The 16,778-nt window shown below is 39.9% G+C and overlaps 1 protein-coding gene across 1 annotated transcript; it reads right to left on the bottom strand.

Moving 5' to 3' along the window:
- Positions 1-624: 624 nt before the first annotated feature.
- On the bottom strand, positions 625-16,027 carry LOC147701651 (uncharacterized). The gene is made up of 5 exons (XM_086928677.1): positions 15,941-16,027; positions 11,835-11,870; positions 5,195-5,632; positions 1,483-1,698; positions 625-987 (listed from the first exon to the last, which is right to left on the bottom strand). Exons 3-5 carry the CDS (start codon positions 5,630-5,632, stop codon positions 703-705), a joined length of 939 nt encoding a protein of 312 aa, XP_086784803.1. The 5' UTR covers positions 11,835-11,870; positions 15,941-16,027; the 3' UTR covers positions 625-702.
- Between the last annotated feature and the right edge of the window lie 751 nt (positions 16,028-16,778).

Genomic DNA, 16,778 nt, shown 5'->3' with positions numbered 1-16,778 from the left:
TGATGAGTTGAGGGTGAGTGAGTGTGAGTGAGGGTGTGATTGGCAAAAGTGAGTGTTTTGCATGTGTGACTTGTTATTTTAATGTAAAGTGTGTTTGTGTTTTTGTATGTTGTTGTTGTAGAATGATGCTGTTGTGGTGGTGTAGAGTGATGTTGGTGTGTTGATGAGTGATGTTAGTGTGGTGCTTCCTAATGCTGTTGTTGTGATGTGTTGATGATGAGTTGTGCTGTGTTAGTGTTCAACTATTACCACCACAGCATAACTCATCCCAACAACAGTTGCACTTCTCCCAACAACCTAATTTGTGATGTCCACCAATGCAACACGCAGCAATACCACCTTATCATTCGGCCCCCCACAGTAACATTGAGCAACAACACAGCATAACTCTGCACCAGCACAGGCGTATTTAGCACAACAACAGTCTCATTCATACATACTACTGTAGTGCGTGCAAGCTACAAAGTATGTGTATTTTGTATATGTTTTTGTAATGTCAAATGGATTGGCTGAATGTTGTATGTGGGTGTGACTATGTTGTATAAATTGAGTGTATTAGTTATAATTTGCCTTTTGTATTGAAAAAATTACCATAGAAGTTGTAAAATTTGTATTCCACACTTTTTTATTTTTGAAAAAAAAACACAAATATTTATTGTTTAACTTTGTACAAAAATAAGATATCCTGGCAACATGCAAAATTTAGTCAGAACATATTTCATCGTCTTTTTCTTTCAGAATCTTTATGATTTGGCCATTACAAAAGACAACTTCAAAAGTTTGTGGCAAAAAATGGACAAGGGCATCTCCGATGTTGTCAACTTCCTCATCTAACATAAACCATTTAATTAAGATCTCGTTTTCGATGGGCATAGATTGATATTCGTCTGTGTTTGTCACTTTTATTGTGATAATGCTATTTTGCTCTGTAGAGCTTTCAACACCATAAATTTGAATGTCCATCTTTTCCTCTGGTGGGGCTGTTACCTGTTGAGAGAAAACAAAAGCAACAATTAGTTTTTAAATTTGTATACTTTATGTTTTGTGTAAGGCCTATAGTGGGTGAAAGGGACAGAGTGGTTGAAAGGGACACATTGGGTGAAATGGACTGAGTAGGTGAAAGGGTCCCAGTTGTTGATAGGGTTTGAGTGGGTGATAGGTCGAGAGTGGGTGATAGGTCTAGAGTGGGTGATAAGTCTAGAGTGGGTGATAAGTCTAGAGTGGGTGATAAGTCTAGAGTGGGTGATAAGTCTAGAGTGGGTGATAGGCCTAGAGTGTGTGAAAGGGCCAGAGTTGTTGAAAGGTCCCGAGTGGGTGAAAGGTCCCGAGTGGGTGAAAGCTCCCGAGTGGGTGAAATCTCCCGAGTGGGTAAAAGGTCCAGAGTGGGTGCAAGGGGCAGAGTGGGTGAAAGGGCAAGACTGGGTGAAAGTCCAAGAGTGGCTGAAAGAGATAATTGCAAAAGGTTTTGTTTGTTGTGCTTACCTCCATTTTGCTATGGCGCGTTGTATTCAATATTTTTTGGCAATTGAATTCATGTACAGTGACGTGAGTCAGGGTAACATATTTGCCAAGATGTATTTTAAATAGTGACGCTTCTCTCCACAGTGTCACTTTTATATCATCAGTTGCATCTTTTATTGTAATCGATTTGAGTGGGGTATCTTGCCCATTGATAAACACAGTCTTTGCGTCCTCTTCCTACACAAAAAGAAAGCATTCTATTAAATAGTGACTGTAAAAACACATATTACTAGTGCATTGTATGAAAGGCAATATAATGTATCATATTTAACGACCCAAATGAACATCCTTTCTAAAAGATTGAATTGTTTATTGCAAAAAATGGCTTTGTAGAGAGTACTTGTGTTTGTAGTATACACCAAAGCACTGCCATCTTATAGTTTTCAAAACTCGTACTTGCTACTATGTGTGAAGAGTGTCTAATTCTAATTTTTTTGAGTTAGTTATTGAAGTTACTAAAGGTGTAATGTGTGTGTAAGTCAACTATGCATTTTTTAAGTAGACATGATGACATGAGTGAGGGTGAGGGTGAGTTATTGAGTGTGAGGTGTTGATTGTGAGTGAGTGAGAGTGAGGAGTTGATGGGGAGTGAGGATGAGTGAGGATGAGGTGTTACGTGAGGGTGAGGGTGAATGTAAGTGAGGGTGAGTGAGGGTGAGGGTGAGTGAGGGTGAGAGGGTGAGGGTGAGAGATTGAAGGTGAGTGAGGGTGAGAAGTTGAGGGTGAGTAAGGATGAGGGTGAGTGTGAGTGAGGCTGAGTGAGGGTCATTTAGGGTGAGGAGTTGAGGGTGAGAGTGAGTGAGTGTTGAGGGTGAGAGATTGAGGGTGATTGATGTTGAGAAGTTGAGGGTGAGTAAGGATGAGGGTGAGTGTGGGTGAGTGAGGGTGAGTGATTGAGTGAGGGTGAGGTGTTGAGGGTGAGTGAGGGTGAGGGTGAGGGTGAGGCTGAGGTGTTGAGTGAGAGTGAGGTTGACTGAGGAGTTGAGGGAGAAGTGTTAAGTTTTTGAGGGGGAGGTGTTGATGGCTAGTGAGGGTGAGTGAGGGTGAGGAGTTTAGTGTGATTGAGGGTGAGTGAGATTGAGGGTGAGTGAGGCGTTGAGGGTGAAGTGTTGAGGGTGAGGTGTTGAGGGTGAGTCAGGGTGACGTTTTGAGGATGAGTGAGGGTGACTAAGGGTGAGGCATTGAGGTAAACACAGTGTTTGCGTTCTCTTCCTAAACAAAAAGTAAGCATTGTATAAAATACTGACTGTAAAAACACATATTACTAGTGCATTGTATGAATGGCCATATAATGTATTATATTTAGCGACCGAAATGAACATCCTTCCTAAATGATAGCAATATTTATTGCAAAAAATGGCTTTGTAGAGAGTACTTGTATTTGTAGTATAGAGCAAATCGCTGGCATATTATAGTTTTCAAAACGCGTACTTTCTACATAGAGTGAAAGAGTGTATAATGCGTTTTTTTTTAAAATTGTTAATGAAGTTACTAAAGGTGTACTGTGTGTGTAAGCCAACTATGCATTTTTTTAGTAGACATGATGACATGAGTGAGGGTGAGGGTGAGGGTGAGTGATTGAGGGTGAGGTGTTGAGGGTGAGTGAGGGTTAGGGTGAGTGAGGGTGGGGTTGAGGGTGAGTGAGGGTGAGTGAGGATGAGGTGTTACGTGAGGGTGAGTGTGAGTGAGGCTGAGTTAGGGTGAGGGGTTGAGGGTGAGTGAGAGTGATGGAGTGTTGAGGGTGAGAGATTGAGGGTGAGAAGTTGAGGGTGAGTAAGGATGAGTGTGAGTGTGGGTGAGTGAGGGTGATTGATTGAGTGAGGGTGAGGTGTTGAGGGTGAGGCTGAGGTGTTGAGGTGTTGAGTGAGAGTGAGGGTGACTGAGGAGTTGAGGGAGAAGTGTTGACTTTTTGAGGGGGAGGTGTTGAGGGCTAGTGAGGGAGAGTGAGGGTGAGTGAGTGGGAGGTGTTGAGGGTGATTGAGGGTGAGTGAGATTGAGGCTGAGTGAGGCATTAAGGGTGAATTGTTGAGGGTGAGGTGTTGAGGGTGAGTGAGGGTGAGGTGTTGAGGGTGAGTGAGGGTGAGAAGTTGAGGGTGAGTAAGGATGAGGGTGAGTGAGGGTGAGTGATTGATGTTGAGGGTGAGGCTGAGGTGTTGAGGTGTTGAGTGAGAGTGAGGGTGAGTGAGGAGTTGAGGGAGAAGGGTAGAGTTTTTGAGTGGGAGGTGTTGAGGGCTAGTGAGGGTGATTGAGGGTGAGTGAGGGGGAGGTGTTGAGGGTGATTGAGGGTGAGTGAGATTGAGGGTGAGTGAGGCATTAAGGGTGAATTGTTGAGGGTGAGGTGTTGAGGGAGAGTGAGGGTGGGGTGTTGAGGGTGAGTGAGGGTGACTGAGGGTGAGGCATTGATGTAAAGACAGTCTTTGCGTCCTTTTGGTAAACCCAAAAAGAACCATTCTATAAAATAGTGACAGTAAAAACACATAGTACTAGTGCGTTGTATGAATGGCAATATAATGTATTATATTTCACGACCCAAATGAACATCCTTTCTACCATATTGCATTATTTTTTGTAAAAAATGGCTTTGTGGAGAGTACTTGAATTTGTAGTATACCCCAAAGCACTGGCCTATTATATTTCCCAAAACTCTTACTTTCTACATAGTGTGAAAGAGTGTATAATGCAACCTTTTTTGAGCTTGTTAGTGAAGTTACTAAGGGCCCGATGTAGGTAAATCCCATTTACCAATTTTGAAATACCGAATCCTACCGATTCGGTATTTTAAAATCGGTAAATGGTATGTAGGTCCCAACATCTGGATTCGTTACCGAATCCTTAACAATTCTTTAATTACCGAATCGGTAAATACCGAATCGGTAATGCCCATTCATTCCTATGGGCTTTGAAGCCCATAGGAATGATTAGGCATTACCGATTCGGTATTTACCGAATCGGTAATTAAAGAATTCAGAAGGGTGCAGGGGGTGTCACTTTGACACCCTCTGGCACCCCCAAAAAAGGCACAGGTGCCATGTGGCAAGCATACCTGCCCTAAGGGCAGGTCTGCCTGTCACATGACATAGGTGTGCATGCACACATGTGCATGCACACCGAAATCGGTATTTTACCATGGATTTGTATTCCATGGTAAAATACCGATTCTGTAAGCCATGTGCAGAAGGTACATTGCCTACCAACATTGCATTTTCGGTAATTTTATCGAATCGGTAAATATTACCGAATCGGTAATGATTTTACCGATTCGGTACATATTACCGAATCTGTAAATTTACCGATTCGGTAATGATACAGATTCGCTAAAGTTACCGAAAATGTGCCCCTACATCTCAATAGCCCTTTACCGATCGGAAACGGCCGAAAATCGGTATTTTCGGCCGATTGGGATCGGTAAAGGGCTACCTACATCGGGCCCCTAAATGTGTAATTTGTGTGTAAGCCAACTATGCATTTTTTTAGTAGACATGATGACATGTTTGCGTTCATACTTCTGGCACATATTGTCCCTGAAACAGTCATAAGACTATTTAGACTTGCAATTTTAAAAAGTAAAAAATACATAAGATATGTCATTTACAATACTAATAAGTCCAACTTTTCAAATGCGAGACAATGTTTTTTTTAGTTGACATGATGACATGTTTGTGTTCATACTTACGGCAATTATTGTCCCTGACACGGTCATCAGACTTTTTAGACTTGCCCGTTTTATTTCCTTGATGGGAGAAGCCGATGGTGCAGGCGGATGCAAAATGTTGTTTGCTTGTTGGATCAGGCCCTCCTCGATTGTCATTGCGGGAAATTTGGTTACTTTAGTTTGCTTTGTAATTAAAATTGTTTTGTTTTTGGTAATAAAGTTTCGTATCAGTAGTCCACAGTTATTTTTTGTTTGCTCATATAAATTTTCTTGGTAACAAGTACATTTTATTGTTCCAGTTTTATCTGCTAAAGCCAAATGGAATAAAATTTTCTGCTCTTGTTTAGCATTTTTGTACGTAGTTTTCCCTGAGCAGTTGATGACATTAACTCTTATTGGTTTCTGGTATGGTTTGTTGTCATCGGTATTAATGTTCATTATTTCTTCAATAGACATCATCTGAAATAGAAAATGTGATATAACATGTTAAATACAAACCCATATTGCTTTATGATCACTGTAATAGCATTCTAAAGTACCATAGTTGTGTAGTTGGTCATTTGTATATATATGATCTAAAATGGATTGGTAGTTAGTTGTGTAACTGTTAATGAGTTGTTGACATTGTAATTTTGTTTCAAAGAATCCAAGTAATTGCTTGCTGTTTGCATTTTGTTGAGATACATCCACATTGAAATCCCCTATAATAATCAATTTGTGTGTGGGGTAAAAATCCGTAATATTTGTGATGAAATCAAAAAGAGAAGTTATACTTTTTAGGGGTGGTTTGTATAAAATAATAATAAGGTAATCTGTGTTATCAATCTGTAGAGTAAAATGTAAAATGTCTATCCCTTCAAGTGTCTCATAAATAGGCAATATAAATAAATCTTTTTTGTAGTACATAATCATTCCATGGTTTGTGTTGTATGTATGAAATTTATCAAATATAATGTGATGGTATTGTTCTATCGTGAAATCATTAGCTGTAGCATTTCTTGTAGTGTTGATCTCAGTTAAGCAAATAATGTCTGCTTGTAATATATTCCTATCCGCTACCATAGATGAAAAATTTTTCTGTAGTGATCTTATATTGTGTGCAATGATATTGAAATGTGCACTGTATGTATGTAACTGTGGGATATGTATTTCAAGTGGCATTTCTGTCCTTAATCTGTGCATTTCCTCATTAACTTGTGGATGTACTAAAATTTTACGTTCATCAAAATTGTGTACATATACATTTTGTATTGATTTTGCCCTGCTAATAGCAACATAATGCAAATGATGAATCTTGCTGTTATTAAAGTGTATATAAAGTGGTTCGAGAGTTGCACCTTGTGTGCGATGTATAGTGCGTGCTGATGCTTGGCGTAAAGGAAATTGCTTCCGTATAATGGTAATAAATTTTTTAGTGTATTGGAAATGTCTAGCTATAGCATGTATTGGTGTCCATGTATTTTGTATTTGTGAATGAAATAAGTGTTTATATTGTTGTCTGGTTGTTTGTCCTATAGTGGGATTGTCAAATAACAACCAAACAATAATAGGTGTATTGTTAATCAATTCAACTAATTGTACAACACCAGTTGCGCCATTTGTTAAACCATCATTGACATCCACATTGCAACTTAAATCATAACGAAGTTGTAAGGCAATGTGTAATGTATGTGAAAGGCCCATTGTTTTCTGTGGATCTTTGGGCAGTTGCTTAAGAATCGTTTTTTTCACATTTTCAGACAAATCAGAACTGACGGTATCGCTTGCTACTGTTATGTAGACTGGATAATCTTTGCAATGTTGTTCTAAAACCTTTTGGTTAATTTCATTAACTTCTAGATTAGTTGACATGATATATGGAATTGTTTCTAATAAACTCTCATCAGGTTGTATTTCCCTTTGCTTAATTTGTGAAATATCTTCTTCAGTATGCTTGCCTTCTCTCAATCGGTTTAGTAATTGAGCAAATTGTAGATCTTCTTTTTGGCGCATAATTTTTGTTAATTCAAAAATTTTAAAATGTTCTTTCCATAAGTTAGCACTTAAAGGACCATACATTTGTGTAGAATCCTGAAAAATGTATCTGTCAAATACAGGTTTTAATTGGTAAAAGTCACCAATGGCTAAAATAGAAATTCCTCCAAATGGTTCATTAGATGATTTAATTTCTTGAAGCCTGTTATGTATAAAATTCAACATATTGTGTCCTACCATTGAAATTTCATCAATAATAACAACTCTAACATGCATCATTTCCATTTGTAGAGCAGTTCTATGTTCATGACTCAGTTGTTTATAAGTCAAACTTTGCGACACAGGTATTTTGAAAGTGCTATGCAGTGTTTTGCCATTAATATTATGGGCAGCCTTTCCTGTTGGAGCAGTAAGTAAGATATAAACATTATCAGGATTTTCACCGGCCTTAGTGTTATAGTAGCGTAGTAAAGTTTGATATAGTGCAGATATTACAAAACTTTTCCCAACACCAGCCCCTCCAGTGCAAAAAGTATAGCATGGAGTGCTTGTAGTTTTAAACCAATGCAAGTGATGGTAAACAAATTTAAGTTGTTCTTCCGTTAAGTTTTGCATAAGTTGTTGGTATTTTTCATTGGGTAAAATAACGTTAGTTGAGCTTTGTTCTTCAGTTGTAGTTCTAATTCCTAAATCTAGAGCCAAATCATATCTATTATTATGTTCTGGATTTTGGTCTTCTGTCTGTATATTAACAGTTGGTGATAGAGGAGGTGAAATTACATTTTCATGACACTGTTCATGAATAATGTTTGTAACTTCGCCATGCTGTTTGTTATAGATTTTTAGTTGTGTGTCAACAAATGTTTTAACTTCCAGATACCTATCATAGTAAGTTTCCTTGTTGATTAGTATTTTTTCTTCTTCCCTCCATGGATAGTGCAACATTAATATTTCTCTATAATACTCTTCTGGTTCATTATTTTTGTTAAATCTGCAAAAGCGTATTATTTTCCCTTGTCTGCGCTTATTTAAAGCATAATCATAATTCTGTTTCTGTTGTTGTTTATTTCCGTCACTACATTCTATTTCTAATTCTTCCTCATCTGAGCTGTAAAAGTTTTGTTCTGCAAGTAAATCTTCGCAATCATTTATTTCTTTCCCATGTGTTTTTTTCTTCACATAGTTGAAATTAGCCGCATAGTCTGCTAACGTGCACATCTCTAATGATTGTGGCCGTTTGCAGTACTTAATAATAATATTTTCACATTGAATGTCAGTTGAATTTTCGGGCAAGTTATTAATAGTTTCGATATCACGCATTAAATAAGTTCTTTTCTCTGGACGGCTAGTATTAATAAATACAAATGATCGTGAGCTTTTCCGTAATGGTATTTGAAGAATTAGATATGCTGCTTCTTGAGCACTAATTTCTGTGCAGTTGAGGAATTTGTTTCCTATGTGTTTAAGTTGATCTTTGATATTACTATTGCTTGTTACCTCTTTAGCAGCTTGCGCTAGAAGTTTGCTAATTCCTCTTTGCGATTTACTGATATATGAGATAATATAGACTGCACAAGCATAAGGGTCTAGTATAAACTGCAAGTCTATGTTTGCTCGCCAAGCTTCTAAAAGAGTACTATTGTAGTTATTGATGAAGCATTCGCCTGGTGTTCTTTTTAAAAAAATAGTTGTTTTTTGTAAGCTAGTTTGTATAGAAGTAATATATTCTTTATCATCCATTTTAATGAAGTCTAAAAATTCCTCAAAAGAAAGTGTATTAAAAGTAGTATTATTCATAGCTTCATGTATTATTTTCATATTATCTTGCCATTGCTTATTTGTCTCCTCAAGTGTTAATGGCTCTAATATGAGCGTTCTTGACATTGGATATTTTGGATATTGATATTTGCATGTCCGTTGCTGTTTACGTCTGCAATTTTTGGTGTGACCATGCCTTTGTAGATTTATTAACGGTTGTAAAACAGGGTTCTCAGACTTATGACAAGTGATATATTTGTCAATAAAGCTATTGACTTCTTCCACTGGTGAAACACCATACAATGGTGCTTTGTTTACCCAGAGTAATGCATGTATATGTGGAGAACCTCTTTGTTGGAATTCGACTCTGTAAAAGTAGTCTACTATTTCCCCAATTGGATTAGTGCCATTCAGCAAAACACAATTAAAGAATTTCCTAACTTGATAGTCAAACTGTCTTGCACATGTTATTGGATCTTCTTGTATTAATTTACTTTTAGTTTCCCAAGACATGTTTAAGAATTCTTCCTCTGTACATTCCTTTAAGTTTCTAACTCTCAATAGTATATTTATTAAATGGTGCCATTTTGTTTCAGCAGCAGATAAAGTCAAAAAGAAAGTGGGTATGCCAAGTTGCCTTATCATTGCAAAAATATCTTTTTTGCAACCTTCCCAATATGGAGGTGAACTGCGTATAGTTTTTAATACTTTGTACCCCTCATTAAACTGTAAAACATTGGCAATATTACATTTAATGTCTTTAGCAGTTATTTTATTTCCATCTGTAAAATGTTTTCTGATGGAAATGTTGATTTTACCATGGATCTGCTTAATATGTAATTTCTTCAGTTTAAAAAACACATTAGTAATAGATTTAGCGACTCTTCTATCATAACTCCTTAACTCTGCTTGGCAAATAGTACTATAATGTACCGGTATGTGTCTTTCCTTATTGTTAGGCCTTCGTTCACCACAAAAAATAGTAGGGAAAGCCAAAAACTCTGAATCTTTATCCTCATATAAACCTCTTGGCGTGTTATGTTCAGCTGGAGCGAAACTTAACACATTCAGCGAATTACTAGTAATAGTTTCATTTGTTAACATAGTATCCAAATTCCCAGCTTCTATGTTGTCAGAACTATCAGATGAATTGTTTGTCTCAGAAGTCTCATTGTGAGATTCTATTTCTGGAGGTATATACTCCCAGTCAGGGTTAATCGTAACACCATATTCATTAAACATTGTACTATTTTTAGCTAGCCATGTAGCTGCCTTTTTTACTGTATTTGGTCTAATATTCTCATAATGTGTATATGATTTATAGATTAATTTCCTTTTTAATTTCACTGGGATTGTCATGGCGTCATTAATTTGCCTTGGTAAAATTGTAACAGTTGTCATAACATCTGCAGGTACATTAACTACTGCACCTGATAATGATTTTTGAAAACCGCGTGGCAGACTCCGAATTTGTAAGAATGGTATCCTAGGTGAAACTAATCTTTCTTCTAAATCATATAATTCTAATTCAACTGGTACATTTGGGAAGCCCATGCCATTTACAATAGAACATGGTGGTATTTTGTTTTTGCGAATGTAATAATAGCAAGTCTTACAAATAAAATTGGTTTTCTTGTTACTAATGTTACACTTGTTGAAAATTTCGGATTGGCTAACACTGCGTATATTTAGCAACGTTTGTTTATGCCACAGTTGATTGCAAAGAGTACAAATGTACTCTGGCCCATGCAATATTTCCCGGTGGAATTTGCGAATGATTGTATGGATTTGTTTACCTCGTTTCTGTCTTTGGCCCTGCGTGAATATGGGTATGTTATTATCAGTAGCACTTAGTTGACTGTTGGTAATGTCTTCTTCAGCTGTATTAACTTTTTTTCTTTGTACAACTTTATTTGGACATGTACTTGAATCCCTTTTTCTTTTCCGAGACTGTTTATTTGTTCCCTGTATAGTTTTACTATTACCTGGTAATTGTGCTAAATGATTACTATTGCTATTCCCTCCCTTACTTTTATTCAGTAAATCATCAGAAGACATTGATGTTGATGTTATCGTCTGATTAGGAGTACATTCAGTAGTATGTACCCAAATTTTTCTTTCTTGCGGTAGGTGACTATTTTTTTTGTGCACAGTAAGTGCTTTTGTAAAGGATTTCCTTTTAATGACTTTTATATCTATTGGTGTTAATTCAAATTGGACACATTGCTCAGCCTGATGTGTAAAGTTATATGCTAGTTTCATAGCATATTGAATTAGCCCTTCAAACGAATTAAATGCAATTGTAACACATGTTCCGTTTGAATGAGGCATGCCTTCATGGTCCCTACTATGTGAATCAAATACAAAGTATGATTGCATATGTTTGAAAATAGCTATTACATAAACATTCATACAAAGTAGAACACCACAGTGCTTATTAATAGTAACATTTAATGCTGTGCTAATATCTGGGTAGGCTTTATCAAAACGTTTAAGGACATCACCGTAGTAAGCATTCCGTAGCAAAAGTGAATATATCTCTTGATTGTGGTCTATATACCTTGGCAGGTCATCTGGATGCATAAGTGTTTCTTTGTTAATAGAATGCATTTGGAGATATAAAGCGTCCCCACGGTCCATTATATAATGCAGATCATTAGAGTTCCAAGTAGTTACTGGCTTGCATAAATTGTGCAAGACAGCAAAAGCACTATTTGGTAAGCATTGCTTACCTTGTGATTTGCTATTAAATTTGCTATTCCCTTGATGGTAACTTGCTTTCAAGCATCTCTGCATCTTATAAGTTATACTGAAATGTTGTTATCAACAAATGTAAATTAAGAAGGTTTGTGAACTAACAAATATTTTTGGGGACTGTAAGGTATGAACTTTTAACAAATTTTAAACTAAGTGGCAAAGTAGTATTTACCTTAACTTCTGTTTCTTTTGTTGTTGTTTTAATAATCTGAAAGGAGAAAAAAAACATAATGGTTAGAATATATTTTTTCGAATTTTTCCCATAAAGGCCACATTAGCATGTAAATAGTCTTTTAAAGACCTGTTAAGAGCTCTAGTGCTGCTGTGAGTGTATGCGCCACGGCTGGCACACAGGCAGGGTGAGATGATAGAGGGAGAGAGAGGGAGTGGAGTGCAGTAGTGTGGCTCACTGGTTAGAGGCGGCAGACCCGAGAGCAGAGGACGGCCCGGGACCAGGGTTCGATTCCCGACGCGGCAGGTTTCTGGACCAGGGTCAGCGGACTCGATAATTCTCTCGCCTCGGTGCCCACTCTGATCAGCGATCACACTCGGCAACTCTGGGCATAAGCTTGCCTCATCTGTACTAACGGCCCCACCAGACCGCCGGGGATGCCTGGTCTCACCCTGGAGATACCCATTAAGGGACCATCTCTCAGGGAAGCCAGGAAGGGTTTCGCAGCGGTCGAAGCGCGGAGATACTCCTCCGGGAGTCTATCCTAGCGCTATATAAACCCACAATTAATTAAAGTGGGAGGAAAAGGGGGACAGAGAGAGAGTGAGTGAGTGCGTGAAAAGTTAATACTGAGAGACGTAAAAAAATGTGTGTGTGTGTTATCTTGTAACTTGGACTGGTTAATGTGTTGCATTGAATCTGAGAATGAATGCGGTGTGCGTGTAATATTGAAAGTGTACCCAGTTAGTGTGCAAGTAATGTACAAAGACAGAAAGGGAGTGAAGGGGAGGGAAATGCCGAGGGAGTAAAAGGGAGGGAGAGTGAGGGAGATGGAGAGTGAGGGAGAGGGAGGGAAAGTGAGGGAAAGGAAGGAAAATGGAGTGAGAGGAAGGGAAAGGGAGTGAGAGGGAGAGTGATAGGAAGGGAGACGGGGATGGAGGAAGAGAGAGGGGGAGGGAGACAGAGGGATTAACAAAGTTAGAGTGAGAAAGAGGAAGGAGAGAGGGAGGGGGAGCTATAGAGGGTGAGTGTGGGTGAGGGGTTGAGGGTGAGTGAGGGTGAAATGTTGAAGGTGTGAGTGTGAGGGTGAGGTGTTGAGTGTTAGTGAGGTGAGGTGAGGTGAGGTGTTGAGGGTGAGGGTGAGTGAGGGGGAGGGGTTGAGGGTGAGTAAGGGTGAGTGGTATTGAGGGTGAGTGAGGGTGAGGGTGAGGGTGAGTGAGGGTGACGGTTTGAGGGTGAGTGATGGTGAGGGTGAGTGAGGATGATGTGTTGAGGGTGAGTGAGCATGAGGGTGAGTGAGCATGAGGTTGAGTGAGGGTGAGTGTGAGTGAGGGTGAGGGGTTGAGGGTGAGTGAAGGTAGGTTAGGCTTAGAGATTGAGGGTGAGTGAGGGTGAGAAGTTGAGGGTGAGTAAGGATGAGGGTGAGCGTGGGTGAGTGAGAATGAGGTGTTGAGGGTGAGTGAGGTGTTGAGGGTGAGTGAGGGTGAGGATGAGGCTGAGGCTGAGGTGTTGAAGTGTTGAGTGAGAGTGAGGGTGAGTGAGGAGTTGAGGGAGAAGTGTTGAGGGTGTGTGTGTGAGGTGTTGAGGGCTAGTGAGGGTGGGGGAAGTGTTGAGGATGAGTGAGGGTGAGTGAAATTGAGGGTGAGTGAAATTGAGTGTGAGTGAGGTGTTGAGGGTGAGTGAGAGTGAGGTGTTGAGTGAGAGGTTGAGTGAGTGTGAGTGAGGGTGAGGGGTTGAGTGAGGGTGACTGAGGGTGACTGAGGGTGAGTGAGGGTAAGTGAGGGTGAGTGAGGATGAGCATGAGGGTGGGTGAGGGTGAGTAAGGGTGAGTGAGGCTGAGGGTGAGGGAGGGTGAGGGAGGGCGAGGCGTTGAGGGTGAGTGAGGGTGAGGTGTTGAGGGTGAGTGAAGGTGAGTGAGAATGAGGGTGAGTGCGGGTGAGGGTGAGGCATTGAGGGTGAGTGAGGGTGAGGGTGAGGAAGGGAGAGGCGTTGAGGGTGAGTGAGAGTGAGGGTGAGCTGTTAAGGGTGACTGAGGGTGATGCGTTGAGGGTAAGTGAGGGTGAGGGTGAGGTGGTGAGTGTGAGTGAGGGTGAGGGTGAGTGAGGGTGAGGCATTGCGGGTAAGTGAGGGTGAGTGTGTGTGAGGCTTCCAAAAATAACGACCCCCTTAAAGTAGTGTCGTTATTTGTATTAGGAAAATAGTTGAGAATTGCTGAGGATGTGGGACTTGAATGTGTCTGTGGGTAGTTTTAAAAGCTGGAATTGTTGTTGGGGATGGAGAGGGAGTGAGTGTGTGCGTGAAGAGTTAATAGTGCGAGACGTACCGAAAAATGTGTGTGTGTGTCATCGTGTAACTTAGATTACTTACTATATTGCATTGAATATGAAAATGAATGCGGTGTGCGTGTAATATTGAAAGTGTACCCAGTTAGTGTGCAAGTAATGTAGAAAGATAGAGAGGGAGTAAAGGGGAGACAAATGGAGAGTTATGTACAAAGACAGAGAGGAAGGGAAAGTTAGGGAAAGGAAGGGAAATGGAGGGAGAGGAAGAGAAAGGGAGTGAGATGCAGGGTGATAGGGAGGGAGACGGAGAGGGAGGGAGAGAGGAGGAAGAAGAGAGGGGGAGTGAGACAGAGGGAGGAACACAGTTAGAGTGAGACAGAGGAAGACAGGAGAGAGGGAGGGGGAGCTATAGAGAGGGAGAGAGAGCTATAGAGATGTAGGGAGACCGCGAGAGAAAGAGAGCGAGAAAATTATGTGTATGCCGGGAGGGCTCAGTGCACGAAGCCTTCGGCTGCAGGGTCCTGTGATTAACCTCATGGTCAGTTTTATGTTGTTGCTGTCGCCCCGACCCTTAACCACTAACCCTGCCCCCACCGATGCGGTCCTTGGACACAAAGTAAACAGTAAATTTTTCACCTGCGAGAAAGATTGTGAGTAGCCATGTAATAGAGGGTGTGGGCGAAAGTCCCCTTGATCGTGGATTGTGTGTATGAAAAGTTTGTTGTGGTGTGGCGAAGTGTTGCGAACGGATTATGACTGTACTATTCCCCCTAATGTTCCAATGTGCCTGTGAATAGTGTAGTAAGTGTAAGGTCAAGTTTTTTTTTGGGTAGGCAGCTAATCCTGGCTAATGTGTTATATGATGTGTGCTTGTGAAAATGTAATACTAGTAGTTGTACGAGCGGCTGTTTTCGTGTGTCAGCTTGTAACTTGGATTACTAACTGTGCAAGTAAAGCTGCGAATGAATGCATTCTGCGTAAATGTTGTAAAGTGTTGCCTGTTTACGTGCAAATTAATGTGCAATTAGAAGTTCTGACTGAAAGTTTGGTGCTGTAGTGGCGAACTGCTATGATGTTACATTGCGTAGGAGTTGCACGTGCTGTATAAGGGTGGCAGTCAGTGTTTTGCCTAATGTGACAGGCTGTGTGTGATTAGTGTAAGATGCAGCTCTGTTCACTCTTGAGTCCGATCATCCAGTTTACTGTCTTGCTATGAAGCTGTCAATGAAAGCGTAATGAGTGTTCTAATGTGGTCGCACTCAATTCGGCGTGCGTGTGATATAGTATGTGTTCCTAACAGTGTGTGCGTGAAAAGTTAATACTAATAGATGTAAAAAAAAGGGTGCGTATGTGTCATCTTGTAACTTGCACTGGTTACTGTGTTACATTTAATCTGAGAATGCAAGCGGTATGCGTGTAATATTGAAAGATAATCTGACAAGGTGTGTGTGAGTAGTGTAAGCTGCAGCTCTGTTCACTGTTCAGTCCGATCATCCTGTTTACTGTATTGCTGTGAAGCTGTGACAAAAATCGTAAGGAGTGTTCTGTTGTGGTTGCACTCAATTCGCCGTGCGTGTTATATAGTATGTGTTCTTAACCGTGTGTGCGTGAAAAGGTAATAGTAACAGACGTAAAAAGAAGGTGTGTGTGTCATGTTGTAATTAGGAGTAGTTACTGTGTTGCATTAAATATAAGAATGAATGGGTGTGTGCCAAACTTATGTTGTGCCTTGAATTATTGGAAGGAATGTTCTGTGTGGCGAGTCGGAGTGTTAGGAACGGAAGTAAAAATTGTGTAGAAGAGTGAACAGTTGGCTGTACTTACATGATATATGTTGGTGCGCAGTTTCTTTCCCCCTATCAAGCAAATGTTGAAAGCGTACCAATAACCTACAAGAGATAACGATAAAAAAAAACAATATGTATCGGTTGGTTTAAACAAAGGTATGACCTGTTTGAGAAATTACGTAGTCCTTTGCTAAGTATTACCATAGAAAATGTAGATTTGCAAACAAACATGTCGCAGAATAATTTAACACAGGTGCAATGTTGATATAGTAACCGTTCTAATAAACGCAAGTAAATGTATCAATACTGTCCCTTAGATGTATAGAAATAAAACTTGCATGCACTTACGTTCTAAGATTGAATGCCGTAATTTTTCAGTGGCTGTTGGTCGATAGCAGCAAGTACAGCGCCGTTCTGTAAGTCGAAGTTCTGTCCTCGCAGGTAAAAAGAGAGTATGACTTAAAGTGACCCGTCCCTCTGCTTAAATAGGGGGTAACGATGCAAGAATCTTTTTTTTTTTTTTGGTTTAAGAAAGGATCAAAGCTTTTAGTCCTTCCCTTGCCCCAAGGAAAAGTCACACTAGCTGATGTGCGCGACTTGGAAGTGTGAATGTTTGAATGTGTATGCAGATGGAGTTTCGACATTGGCGCGCCAGTAGACTTCCCTGGGCAACTCCCTTAAGCCCACATAAGATTTTGCTCGGAACTGACAAAGCAAAGGGCCTTTTTTTTTACGTTAGTGTAATTGGACTTCAACTGTCTGCTCGAAGTTACACTTAAAAATGGCATATATAAAGCATCCAAAGTATACAAAGTTTCACTTTTAAACATACAACTCTTATAATATACTGGCTCAAAGTTGTGGCGTTTATGTTT

Source organism: Lissotriton vulgaris, chromosome 7 (assembly GCF_964263255.1).
Source record: "Lissotriton vulgaris chromosome 7, aLisVul1.2, whole genome shotgun sequence".
NCBI lineage: Eukaryota > Metazoa > Chordata > Amphibia > Caudata > Salamandridae > Lissotriton > Lissotriton vulgaris.
This window is presented reverse-complemented; position numbering and strand designations above follow the sequence as displayed.

Excerpts from the sequence above, each read along its gene's own strand:
- LOC147701651 (XM_086928677.1), bottom strand. The coding sequence starts at position 5,632 with ATGATGTCTATTGAAGAAATAATGAACATTAATACCGATGACAACAAA. Across the intron at positions 1,699-5,194 it reads TGTCAGGGACAATAATTGCC|GAAGAGGACGCAAAGACTGT; the intron begins GTAAGTATGAAC and ends CTTTTTGTGTAG. Across the intron at positions 988-1,482 it reads CGCGCCATAGCAAAATGGAG|GTAACAGCCCCACCAGAGGA; the intron begins GTAAGCACAACA and ends TTCTCTCAACAG.